Consider the following 14814-nt stretch of genomic DNA (forward strand, 5'->3'; position numbering starts at 1 on the left):
ATGATTTAATTAAACCGTAGACATAAGTGTTATTGTTTCGTCCGTAATAAATCAGTTCCCAACCCAATTAATTAGTTATAACATAACAAACTTTTTTCGTTACTGTTACATTTTCAATGAAGACCGAGCCCTTGCCAATCTTATCTTGTTATCTCTTCATTTACTTTTGATAATAAAAAATATCAAATACACCTAAAAGGTTAGATTTTTTTCAAGATAATAAAATCAATTCACTTGATAATTCTTTATTCTTTTTAATGTTCTTGAAACAGATACAAGCTATTTTTTTTATAAAACCTCTTGTAATAATGAGCCTTTTTCAAATATCGATGTGGTAATTTATGCGAGGCAGTTGTTAGGTGGAATGCAAAAGCTTTTAATCCTTCCATTATTTCTTCGCTCGTAGGAGTAATTTCTGATGCAGGTAGAAAGAATGCTTTATCTCCTTCATTTCTTAAGTTCAATTGTATACGAGTACTTAATGTTTGCTCCACCTCTTGCATAATCATCTGACACTCCAGCAATTGAACCAAATTCTGGTATAAAGGAATTTTGGTCCACTCTGAATTTCGTTTGATGCTTAGTAAATATCGCAGCTGCTGCAACTTTACCAGCGTCCTGTAGATCTTGTTTATCTGCTAATTCTTCTAAGGAGTAACCTATAGGATATGACATTATATTTCCATAATTATGAAAAGTCCAGTAAGCAAGGAATTTAATGTTCTTTTTATTTCTACCCATCACTCTCCTGAGGGCTTTACTTTCCTTCTCTGTGAAAGGACCTGTACCAGCAAATCTCTCATAGTCACAAGGGTCTGTTGAGCCACCAACTGCAGGATTCCAAGATTCGTCGTCAAAACCAAAATTTTTATTCAAATCAACCCCAAAACATTTAGGATCATAGGAAGTCTGTCTTCGATTTTTCCTCCAGCAAGGGTCTGTTGTGTAGCTATAAACATAACCATCTGGGTTGAGAACAGGGATGATATACCAGTCATACATGTCGACCAACTTTTCTATGGCAGGATCCTTTGTAGGGTTATTCTTAAGTTGGTTAATAATATTCAGCACCACCGCTGGTGAGATCCATTCACGTGCATGTATTCCGCCATCTATCAAAATCGAAGGTTTCATTTTCCGTCTTCTTTTTCCACATCCCCCATTTTTCTTTTTGGATATCTTGATTAAATGTATTCTTCGATTTTCTGCTGTTTTGCCTATTACTTCTCTATAAGCAAATATCTTTCCCTTACCTGATGGTCCGACGGATGGTTGATAACTTAGTGATGTCAGAAATTTTTCTATTACTGCGTATTTGTTATATTATGCAAAGTCTATTTGTTTAGCGTGTGAAAAGCCCTGGTGTCGTTCTTTTATATGGTCCTTGATTGCCGGATTTCTTTCGATAGCCACTAATATTCCCGGAGACTGGCATTCTGCAATACATTGTGAAGCGGTGTTGACAATCAGGAATGACAAAACAAGAAAACTCTGCATTTCGGATTATTCTGAAATTTAAATAAATCTCTATGGTTACTCTGATTGAAACAGATTTTTTACCCTCTTCTGTACAATTAAGCTTAAATAATTTAATTTTGGATGTAACGCGTCTTCTGATTGACTGACAGTGTTTTGCCTATAAGCTCATAGGCATAATTTTGTCATTTGACCTTAAATCATAAACGTTTTTTTAGGATTAACTCTTGCTTAAAATGGAATTTAGAACTAAATTACGCGGGTTATTCAGTGTACCAATTGTTTTAATTTTTTTCTTCATAGACATAAATTACTATTAGAGTAATTACTTAAATAACACACACAAGGGGACAAATACCAACACAGCAACTACACATACAATTTGAAAGAACACCATCGTAATAACATGAATATCAACTAAAATACCAAACTCACAGCAAATGACCTCAATTGTCCCAGTCCTTTGTTTCATAAACTGTTATTGGATGAATTTATTATTTTTCGAGGAAGGGAAATTGGTGTGCTCTTTAATCGTTAATAAAATAAATTGGGAATATAAATATGCATTCATCTGAAGACATTTCTTAGCGATAACACAATATTAATCAAAACCAATGAGTAAACAAAGACTCACAAAACCAAGTGACATTTACAACAACAGTTATAAATAATAAATAAGAAACAACTCGAACTCCACTAAAAACCGGGAGTGAAATCAGGTGCTCCAGATGGGTAAGATTTTTCTGCACCGTATACGGCACCCGTCGTGTTATTACTTTGTTCAATACGGTAATGATGGAAGGTTATTATAACTGAGGAAGAATATCAGATATGATTTCTGACACCCTTTTGTCATAATGGTCAATCAGCTCCTGATGGTGAAAGGAGGATATGTTAAGATGAATAGCCTTGCCTTTAAAGAGTTTGTCAAAACAAAATGAAAATAAACAGTTCACCGAACAACATGCAGGATATAAAATTTAAAATAACAAACTCAAACTCTGATGAAAATTCAATACAGAAAGTCCCTATTCTAATGGCAAACGAATGTGTACACAAGTGTTAGTAAATAAGCTAGACTCCGAAAAGATGAAAGTGAATATTCTGACAAAATGCAATAGATAACAAAAAATCATAAAATAGGTTCAAAATAAATTATATATATTGTCTTCGAAATATAAAGAACAACACTCACTGTTGAGTTGTGTAGATTGGCACAGACCAATTACTAGATATTACAAATAACCTTAATCGTGGAAATGGTATAATTCAGTACAATTCAAACATTGATATCATGACAAAACGAAACCAATACCAAATTGTCTATAATGTTTTATTTTCTTATGTTGATCTTTTAAGTAAGAAACTATGTCCAATAATCAAGATATTATAAGATATGGAAAACGATTTTTTTCGATCAACCTTAAGTTGTTAAAATACTTTAAGGATGTACTAAAATAAAGACATCAAAAGACTCGTTATATGTTTTTTTCCTAATTCCATCATGTATAAATATATTTATGAGGATTACAATTTTTCAATTTATATCCCTCCTGCTTTTCTTTTTTCTCTGGTTTAAATGTTAACAACTCGATCCTCAAGTCACACGCTCATTTTGGCTACAATACATATTAAAACAATATTCAAGATAAATGCATACCTATACCGTGCAGAGTGTCTTCAGCAACAGCTGATAATTGATATTGGTTTTTATACAATCATTTGATGACCTATATAAAATGATCCTTGTTCAACAAACAACAAAAAGAAAAGAAAAGTTTTAAGTCAGTTGCAGATAAAAAGAGTCAGTCCAGGATGTAACAAAAACCAAAAGAAGAAAAAAAGAAGAGTCCAAAATGTAATTAGTGAAACAAATATGTTAAAACTTTGTAGGAAAAGCTTTGAAAAAATCCTTATTACATTACTTTATTGGCTCTCACAGATGAAAGTGATTCGTTTACCGAGGTCTTAACCAAACAAACAAACAATGATAAATTTTCGATTCTCAGCAAAATATATAGATGGTTCTGAGACCCTAAGCTACAATTTGTTATTCTACTAATTACTCAAGCAATTGTGTTGTAACATCATACCGATACACATACGTTTTACATGCGTGTAACACGCATGTGTTTGCCAAAGTTTATAAGTATCTGCCATTTTAAATGTCAAAAAGAACCGTTATTTTGTCCACTTTAACTATTTCGTCTAGGTTTGTTTTGTTTAGAACGTACATGAACAAGATCGATTTCATTAGCCTAAATGTAAACATTCCTTTGTTCTTTGTTGTTATTCTTTTACTAATTTTATTATATATTGCAAGATGTAAAATATATTCCGTATATTGACAAGTGTTTTAGAAGACATATATAAAGCAACTTTCATATCAGCATAACAAAAGTATGCTAGAACGTTTGAAAGCATCTTTGTGCAAAAATATGTATGTTTGAAGGTAAATGTCAGATGTTAAGATAATTCTTGAAATAGTTCTCAAAGAAAAATCTGAAAATTATACACAGAGCATGCGACAGAGTCAATAATGAATTATTTAAAGTATTCCGAAAAAAAGAAAGAACTACAAAAAGGTTAGAAGTAAAACTTACTGTTTTGCTTTTAGAGTGGCATTTACCATTAGATTGCAACTACATGTAACAAATTTGGTAGAAAAGAAATATCAATGCAATTCTAAACAATAAAAAAAACCCCAACAAAACAATGTATAAACCAAATTATCTATACAAAAATAAATAAAACTCTGATTGATATGGCACTGCTGATAATAATTGCTGTTTAAAATGTATTTCCATCTTAATTTTTTTTCAAAAAGGTCAACAACTTAGAGGAGTCGATAAATGGTTTCAGACGTTTTGACCCTATTTTAAAATCGATGATTTTATAGATACTAAAGTACATCTTTTTTGTAATAATAAGTATATAGAGACTACAAGCAGTTAAACATAGTATCACATTGTAACATGTAATACGATTAAGACACTATGATACTAGTATAGTTATTTAGTAAAAATCGATACAATTTTTTTATGAGGTTTACGGGTTCCCATTTTATACCCCTCCTGCTTGATATTTTGTATAAGTATTGTATTCAAACACCATTAATGATAAATGTATACGCATGTTGTTGTGTGTGTCTTTAGCAATGAACGAAAGGATCATATATTCCATACATGCCAAAGGATAATACATAGCCGTAGCGTTGTCAGTTAATTTTCAATCTATGAGTTTGACTTTTCCTCTGGTATCTTTCGTCCCTCTTTTTTCACTTGTGACACCCTGGGCAAATTAATTTGAAAAATTGATTTAAACCCCGTTATTACCATAAATGACTCTAAGGGGTTAAGAAGATTCCCAAATAGGCACAATGACGTTTTGTCTATCTACTATGAATCTTTAAATGATATTGTATTTTATTGTGTATTTTTATTCTAAATTTGACAGGAAAAGTCTCGGGTGCAAAAACAAAAATGCTATACGGTTCACTTCTCAATTTCTTTGACACTCCCTTATGATTTTACTAACCCTCTACTGATTCGAAGGGTATTAGAAGCAAACCATATAACTTACAATGCAACAAATGTATGCAAATTGAGAAGAAAAACAGCTTGTTATTGTAATATGTGTGATTTAATATGCATGTTCATGTTTTTGTAGCATTGGCATGTTTAAAATCAATACTTAAATTTATCCAAGGTTGTTTGTTTAACAAGATCGAATTTCTAAAGGTCATTAGCTCATTAATTGTAATAATAATATAAAATGAATTTATATAAACAATGTTTTGTATGATCAAACGTATGATCTGTTCAATTGTTACATTTGATATTAATGTTGATCCTTCATTTGACATCAGAATATGGCTTCGAAATTATCTATCTTTATGTAAGTTAATCATCTTCTCATCATAAAAAAGCTTCATCATTAACTTTGTATAGATGAGTATAAGCACATTATCTTGATTGAGATTAGCTAGCGCTGTTTCAATTGATATTTTATAGAGTCTCGTTCTATGTCGGAATTATTAATTCAGGTAAGGGTGAAGGTTGGCGATGGTCGAAACGTTCAAACCCTCTGCCTTTGTTTACACCTGTTTTAGGTCAGGAACCTGTTGTTCAGTGGGTTTCGTTTGTTGATGTGATTCTTAAGTGTTGTTCGTTGTTTACATAATTTAGACCGTTTTACACTTGGTCTAGTCATTTTGGGGTCCCTTTTGGTTCGAGCCAATGATCAGTGTTAATGACCGTACTTTGACTTCAAATTGTTAACTTTTTACATATTGTGTTCTTGGATGTTTCTTGCTGTCCTTGAATTTCCCAGTTAAATTCCTTAAAATGCCGCTTTGCATCGCATCTCCTTCGGATGAAGTGAAGCGAAGACTGATGAGATATATTGTGAAACATGCAAACAAACACCCACACACATTTTTATTTAGCTTATTTCGAATGTCCTCAGAAATGTACATTGGTTGTTTTTAATTGTTTTACATCTTACAGTTAAAATACTGTATCTTTTGTGTTATTTCTCATCTTTCATTTTTCATTTATGTATACCGGTTTATGCGGTCTGATATTGTCTAGATTCAGTACCATCTGTTCAGTGCATGTTTTATTGATAAAATCTGTATATGGATTTAAAGTAAAATCTTTTTCAATTAGCGAAATAATTAATACTGTTTTCCTTGATGTAATATTTATTTATTCAAATTCAGGTAAGCAGATATTTTAAGTTTTTTTTGGCGTTCGGTTTTCTTTCTTGCATCCAAATTTATTTATATTCATTTGATGGGTTCTTTATACGGTAAAAACGAACGGCTTACCAATAAGATTATTTCATTCCAATTGTCGAAACTACAATACCGTCCCGTTTTTCCCTAATTTGACTTGCAGAATTTGACTTATTCCCGGGTTTGTATTAAATGAGCAACACCACGACTGCCACCTGTCGAACAGAAACTGTTTACCCTTCATTAGAACATGATATAATATCAAGATTTTTTGTATGGCTCGTGGCGCTTTGTCTTTAGTTTTCAATGTTAAGTTTTGTGTACTGTTTGGCTTTTTGGCTTTTTCTTTTTAATCGATTTCGTTTTCAGTTTATTTTCAACTTATTAGTTTGAAAGTCCTATTTGTAGATTTCGCCGACCTTTTATTTTACTCTGTGACATTTTCACATACAAAGTACATCAAATCAATACATTGATCTTTCAACTAACAGTTTTAAAGATATTTTTCGTATTTAGATATTTCTTATGTTTTAAAAAAGTTAATTCACAAAAATACTGAACACCTATGAAAATTCAAAACGGAAAGTCCATAATCAAAGGGTAAAATCAAAAGCTTAAACAAATCAAACGAATGGAAAACAACTGTTTTACTCCTGACTTGGTACAGGTATTTTCGTATGTAAAAAAATATGAATTAAAAAATGTGAATTTTGAAAAATAACCACTGTACAAGAACTGTTATTAAAAACTGAACGCCGGCGGACGTGGATTGGAAATTCCATTTCCGTGTATAATCACAGACCACACATGAAAAGTTAAAATATTTGAGAAAAAAATACTTTGTGAGGAAATCTATGCACGTCGAGACAATTAGAATTATCTTTGACAATACAATAAGTTATATTGGACATCAGAACAATTTTTTTCAGCTACATCCGATGCATATTGTTACAGTTCAACATGTCCAACCAATTCACAGCTGACTTCAAAATCTTACTAGAAAATCTGAAATATCGATTATATAAATACGTAAGAGTTATCTTTCCTTGCATTGAACGATGCTATGTACTTCTGAAATATAATCTGGAAGACCGGAGATGTTTGATTAAAGATGGTACCTTCAAAAGAAGGCCGAAAGATACCATACCAGAATGACAGTCAAACTCATAGATCGAAAATAAACTATGGCTATAGAATAAAAAGACAGACAGACAAATAAAAGAAGGACGAAAGATACCAAAGGGACAGTCAAACTCATAAATATAAGATAAACTGACAACGCCATGGCTAAAACTGAAAAAGACAAACAAAAAATAAAAGTTCACATGACACAACATATATAGAAAATTGAAGACTAAACAACACTAATCCCATCAAAAACTGGGGATAATCTCAGGTGCTCCTGCAGAGTATTTTGATCCTGACCCACATGTAACACCCGTTGTGGCATGAATTTATATGTGTCTTTGTTTTAATCAAGTATAATCTCTTATAGTGAAATAACGAATTTTTAAGCCAAGATCAAATCTACCATGAAGCCCAAATTAAGACCAATTGTTTCAGTTAAATTCACGAAACAGTTATTTCCAGATGTATGTTTATTTATATTTTTTATTCTCGGATTTTAATTTCTAATCTAAAAGGCATCGAACGACTTGAAGGCAGTTAGAAAATAGTTATTAAGCAATGCAATACAACACATATATAATTCAATTATATATACTATTAAATGAGGAGACCTCATTTTGTGTGTCGCTTCTCTTCCTTCCACAATAAATTAATCATCATGCCTCTGTGTCCTACAGGTACCACGCATAGTAGAATTTGTTTGCTTGCTAACGATTATTCCGTATGGGTTATTTTAGGTGGAAAACGAAAATAAGGCGTCTAAATATTGTTTTTGTCAATGGACGGAATTTTAGGTCAGACTAGACTTCCGGTTTCTGTTTTTCTGTATACCTTGAACATACATGTACTATGAATAAAGTATATTTGCTATCTGCTATCATTTTCAAGTTTATTCTATCCACGGCGGTCACAGAGTTCATTAGATAGAGGGGGTCTAAATAATATACCAATGACCGCAGTGGACCGATTAGTAAACTAAGAATTGATAGTAAAAGGCAAATACACTTTATTTAAAGTAATGAATGTTCAAAATACACAGATAAATGCTAACATTATTGAAAGTGATAGAAAACCAAAAATTGTCCAGTCCTAATGTATCTTTGATACCTTTTTTGAAATTCTCCAATCACATAATCCTTTACAAAAATTCACGACGGATAGATATAATCACATTTTGAAGAAATAAGCAAATGTCGAAAATGACAGCCTGCACAAATGCTTAGATTTATCAGAAACAACATTCGTAAAGTATTGGCGGGAAACGGTTTGGTGATCCCGGGATGTCTCAGAGATAGGGTGCTGAAACACGATCTGCAATACACCTTTTCACTATTTGTCCGCCATCACTGGACATTACACAGGTTCCCGTAAAATTTTGACGCCAAATACAAAATTTCTGACGCCACAAAGGAAAAGTGATTGTGGTATGACTTCAGTAGTTCAAGCGGGACTGATTATCTGGTCAGCCGGGAATAGCGATTTACAGGTGATAAGGTTTGCTGCGACTTATAATTGACATTTAAAACCTAGGGTTCAGAAACAAAATGTCAAGAGAGCAATCAGAAATGCAATTCAAACATTCACGTGAAAGAAATCTCTTGGTTTTTTTACGAGAATTTTTTTTTTTAAAGAAATGTAGAAACAAGAAACAGAGATAAACAAAAGTCAAGACGAACGCATGTTTGAAATTGGTTAGAATTTGACAATGCAATAGAACATATATTTGGTGGTGTTCAAAACAGGCACAAAAAGTGAGAATAAGGGAATCGGGCACTGGAAGTAAACCGAATGTCGAATTATGTTGTGGTGTATTTTGAAATGCTCGACGACGATACATGTTTATTCTCGTAAAGGAACTTTGGCCGTCGCGAAAAAGACCATATAAATATGAAAACATTCATTCTTCATTGAAACCGCTGTATGATGACATCAACAGGCTATATTCCGATGAACGATATGGTAAGAGACGCAAGAATGAAATCGAGGCTTTTTTTTGATATTTTTCCTGAGTTTCAGAAGTGCATTCCATAGTCAAGGCTGTCATAAAAATTGATGAAGTCAGTTTTGCAGTCCTGAAATTATAACCATTTACAAGAACACCCTCGAAAAATTTCAGAAATTAAAGAAATGTTAAAGTTAAAACAACAAATAACACTTGGGCGTACACAACCCAACTATTATACATTTGTTATATTTGACGATTATTGGTCTGAGCGTCACTGATGAGTCTTATGCAGACGAAACGCGCGTTTGGGGTATTTAATTGTTATTCTGGTACCTTTGATAACTATTGTATCCAAAATGAGATAGATGATGTTGTAGGAATAAACGATAGAGCCATAGGAGTAGTTAAAACAACTTACTATTTGATTCAAACTATAAGATGAAGCGGAGTTTCTTTCAACATTTGCATAGCATAAACTTCTTTAAATTGGAGATGACACGTAGAAGGTTAAAAAAAAAATTAAAAAAAGTTATTTTTCGGTATAGAAAACAATATCCACGACCAAACATTGAGATTATAGAATACATTTTCCTCCGATTTACGATTTCTCACGCCCGTGCTGTTCAACTCAAAACACGGTCATTTGTATAAGTTCTGTGTAAAAAGAAAGCAAAAGACTCTTTGAAATCTTGAATGAATGCCATTTGTGTTTCTTTGTGGAAATAGTTATTTGATTAGGATTATATTACAATGTTGTCTACTGTAACCCGATTGTTGACAATTTTACCTATTATGTCTGAATTTTTTTCTCAATAATATTTTTCAATATAATTGATTCTATGCAACTGTTTATACATGAGATGTTTAACTAGCTATTGTGATTTTCTTCATTCTCATTACTCTCTACTCTTTCATTAAGTTTATCGAGAATATATTATACTCGTAAATGTTGAAAAGAATGTAAAGATACAATTCAAATTTTTTTCCTTTATTTTTTTGAATTTTCTAAATGCTATGTTAAGCAATTATGCAAACTTCCTTTTTATACACATGGCTTTACCATTTTTTATAATAATAGTATTTTCTTCGAGGCTTGTAGATGTAGTTTGCAAAAGCTTTTACTCCCTCCAGCATTTCTTCGCCATTAGGAGTGATTTCTGATGCAGGTAAAAAGAATTTTTTTTCTCCTGTATCCCGAAGTTCAATTGTATACGAGTACTTAATGTTTGCTCCACCTCTTGCATAATCATCTGAAGCTCCAGCAATTAGTCCAAATTCTGGAATACGGGCAGATTGGTTCACTCTGTATATCCTTTTGCTCTTAGCAAATATCGCATCTGCTCCTACTTGAGCAGCCTTCCTGAGATCTTCTGCATCAGGTAATGCTTCCTTTTGGTATCCCCAAGGATATGCCCATATCTGACTATAACTTTGGAAAGAAAAGTAAGCAACGAAGTTTACACCCTTCCTGTTCATCACCTTCATCACGGCTTTAGTTTCCTCCTCCGTAAATGGACCGGTACCAGTATAACCATTATAGTTACACGGATCTGTTGATCCACCAACAGAAGGATCCCACGTGTTGTCATCATAACCAAAATTTCTATTTAAATCAACACCATAACAAACAGGGTCTGACGAAGTCTGTCGTCGATTTTTCCTCCAGCAAGGATCTGTTGTATAAGTATAAACGTAGCCATCAGGATTGGCTACAGGGATGAAATACCAGTCATACATGTCGACTAATTTTTCTATGGCAGGATCCTGTTGAGGATTATTCTTAAGTTGGTTAATGAAATACAGCACTACCGCTGGTGATATCCATTCTCGTGCATGTAATGTACCATCTATCAAAATTGCAGGTTTCCTCATACGTTTGGAATATCTGGTTCGTTTATGCATATCTTTTTTGAATATCTTTACTAAATATATTTTTCGATTTTCTACAGTTGTGCCTATTACTTCGGTATAAGCATAGACTCTCTGTCCTGATGGCCCAATCGATGGCTTATTACTTAATGACTTAAGAAAGTTTTCTATTGCTGGATATTTGTTATATTTCTTAAAGTTTATTCTTGGAGAGTTTGAAAGGCCTTGATGTCGTTCTATTATATATTCCTTTAGTTTCGGATTGTCTTCAAATTGCGCAACAAGGCCTGGACTCATACATTCTGGGACGTCTTGTGGTTTCAATTTTGAATATCTGTAATAGCGGTACCGGTATGCAAAGGATTCGACTATCATGAGAGACAAAACAAGAAAAGCCCTCATTTTCATTTTTTTCTGCAAATAAAAAGGATTATAAATGTTTAATATAACTTAAGCCTATTATTCAATGAATATTAGGAGACACGCTTCGGGACTGCTATTTAATTGTAAATCCAAAAACTTCAAGTTGATGAATATTATAATAATAAAATGTACGTCATTCTGAAATAGTTTGTCTAATAGCCTCCATATTCAACCCGTCTCGTGTTACATTGTGAATTTAAAATAGAAAACAACCAAACATAATGTCACTTATCAAATACATCTGATTTTATAGTTCTTTCTTATGTTGTACTGTTATTTATACCACTGTCCCAGGTGAGGGGGGGATCCCGCTCACACGTTTATCCCCGCCATTTTATTTAAGTATGTGCCTGTTTCAAGTCAGGAGCCTGTAATTCAGTGGTTGTCGTTTGTTTTATGTGTTACATATTTGGTTTTTTTGTTATTTTTTTTTATGTAAATAAGGCCATTAGTTTTCTCGTCTGAACTATTTTACATTGTCTGATTGGGGCCTTTTATGAAGCTGACTATGCCGTATGGGCTTGGCTCATTGTTGAAGGCCTTACGGCGACCTATAGTTGTTAATGTCTGTGTTATTTTGGTCTCTTGTGGACAGTTGTCTCATTGGCAATCATACCACATATTCTTCTTTAAATATTCATTTATCAAAAGTTTACTATGCAAAACTATTTGTGAAATATTTGCAAATTGTAGGAATACCAGATGTTTTAATTTTCATATCAGCATAATTTACATAGGTTTATTCAAAAAAAATGTTTTGTTAAAATGAAAGAAAATAAGCTGATAAACTAATAACTATAAATAAAGAAAGGCAACAGTAGTTTACCGCTGTTCAAAACTCATAAATCCATGGACAAAAAAACCCATCGGGGTAACAAACTAAAACTGAGGGAAACGCATTAAATATAAGAGGAGAACAACGACACAACATTAAAATGTTACACACAACAAACGGACTAATCATTAGACAAATCAAAAAATATCAAACCCATGAATTTGTGTTAGAATTGACTCAATCTCGTTAATTTTATTAGGAACTTTCCATTTTGAGTTTTCTAAGGAGTTCGGTTGTGATTTTACTTTTGATTCATATATAAGTAAAATATTTACTATAATTATAATTAATCTAATTTGCTCTGATACCAGTCTCAAATCTGTACTCTTTGTTGATAAGATTAAATTTTATGTATAGCGGATCAAAATAATAAAATAAATTGCCAGACCGATTATAGCAAAAAATAAAAGTACAAACGAAAATCTCTTTGGCTAGAAAACAAAATTCTCTCTAATGTTTTAGATATTGGTATCTCTAGAGTAGTTATCTACACCAACGCTTTTTAACATCATGTACAATGGCCTTTCCGATTCTTTAAAGTTTGTGTAACTTTACTGACAAATGAAATGTTAATTTGGAAAGCTGGCTCATCATTGACTTTTGACTTTTTACAATCCCATGGGACTAAAATGGTATAGGTAAATAGTTTTTAATTTGAATTCTTTAGTAACATCTTTGAAAAACAATAACACTTACTGTTTTTCTTGAAAATTAAGTTGAAGTAATAATGTATTAAAATAGGGTAATCATAATTGAAAAGTATTTAAAGAAGTCAAGATTTATCGGATTTTCGTCATATAAAACTCTCTCGGAGAACTAATGCTAAATATAATGGTGCAAGATTACACATTTTATGAAATCTTATCTGGTATAAAGTAGCAAGCAACTATTTATTCACTAGGAAAACATATATAGCTTTGATTAGTTCAAAACATAATTACGTAGAGATATACAAACCAGCCTTTGTAATTATATAGAACAAATTATTAAGAAATGGCTGTAACATTTGTTTCTGTCAAAAAAACAATCTGTCTGAAAAAAAATCCATAAAAAGATGAGGTGTAAAACACGAGATATATAAAATTTGTGCACCACATATTTTAAAAATTATTTCAAATAGACAGAAACAAATACAATTATTTTTAATAAAACTTTAATTCCAAACGCTATTTATTTTAAGGATTAAATCATTTAAAAAAAAGTGTAGAAGTGTATGACGTCATGGTCATATGTAAAGCTGTTAATTGTAAAATATGTGTTTAGTTCATCAGGACGTAAAAAAATTTCAAAGTGATGAAGTAATTCACATTGCACACAATACATTATTACTAACGCCATGGCCTTATTACATTCATTAGCAAAGGATGTAAGAAAATTACGACCTTAAAACAAAATAGAAACGCTTTGATTTGGAATTTGAATATAAAACATGAGTGACCTTGGTTTTCAAACCCCTCTTCATGTTTTCGATAGTATAATGACAATTATTACTTAAGTCGCCAATACTGAAACAGTATATGCTAGAATAATATATGAACAGCTAAAGTCTTTAGAGTGTGTTCGGTAATTAAAAAACAACAACGACTAAATTGAAAAGTTCTAAATAAAAAACAGCTTATAAAAATTAAATTTGTTTGTTGTAAAAAGTGAAGTTTCTGACTGATTTGTTTTAATCAAAAAATTTCCGGAGCTCTTAATTTTTTATCTTCATAAAACAAACATTGATTTCATATTGTCCAAATATGTCTCAAAAATGAGAAAAAAATAATAGTATTACTTCAAAATACACATACACTTGTTAGATAACATCACATCAACGTTACCTGGAGCGCGTTTTGTCTATTCAAAGATCGAAAAGTGACACTCGAATCAAATCACTTAGAAAGCAAAATCAAATGGGGATTGAAAAGGATTAGAAACCAAAAAGGTCGACGTTTTTTACCCCAAAAAAAACCCCGGAAAATAACAAATATACCGAATTCTGACATATGTCTAAGTCAATCTGTGACTTAGCTAGATTTGATTTGAGTAGTAGCGCATTTGATTAACAATAAGTGTACAGAAAATGAATACATTGATGGTATTTCATGTGAACACAAAAGTGCTGACTTCTGGGCTAGTATATGCCACCAGGAAATAATGATAGTAAAACATACCTTTGTTAAGAGTGTCTTTAGTAAAGAAAGAAATTTGATTATTTATATATACTGAAATTATGCAAATTAAGAAACAGCTTGCGAAATCACTAATGTTACTTTTGTAAACGTGTTAAAATTAATTTGAATTGGTTAGAAACTTACTTTTTTTTGTTGATTCACATTTAATTTATGCATTCTGCATGAAGCGAAGCAAATATCTTATGAAACTACATCTACAAATAGCGCTAGACATACACAAATT

General features: G+C 31.9%; 2 protein-coding genes across 2 annotated transcripts; both read right to left on the bottom strand.

The window, feature by feature from the left end:
- Nucleotides 1–447: 447 nt before the first annotated feature.
- On the bottom strand, nucleotides 448–1134 carry LOC134701499 (carboxypeptidase B-like). Its single transcript, XM_063562651.1, has one exon. The coding sequence runs from the start codon at nucleotides 1132–1134 to the stop codon at nucleotides 448–450; it is 687 nt and encodes a 228-aa protein (XP_063418721.1).
- Nucleotides 1135–10288: 9154 nt separating this feature from the next.
- Nucleotides 10289–11260, bottom strand: LOC134701488 (carboxypeptidase B-like). Its single transcript, XM_063562640.1, has one exon. It carries the CDS (start codon nucleotides 11187–11189, stop codon nucleotides 10344–10346), a length of 846 nt encoding a protein of 281 aa, XP_063418710.1. The 5' UTR covers nucleotides 11190–11260; the 3' UTR covers nucleotides 10289–10343.
- Between the last annotated feature and the right edge of the window lie 3554 nt (nucleotides 11261–14814).

The sequence above is a fragment of the Mytilus trossulus genome, unplaced genomic scaffold (genome assembly GCF_036588685.1).
Source record: "Mytilus trossulus isolate FHL-02 unplaced genomic scaffold, PNRI_Mtr1.1.1.hap1 h1tg000244l__unscaffolded, whole genome shotgun sequence".
Classification (NCBI taxonomy): Eukaryota; Metazoa; Mollusca; class Bivalvia; order Mytilida; family Mytilidae; genus Mytilus; species Mytilus trossulus.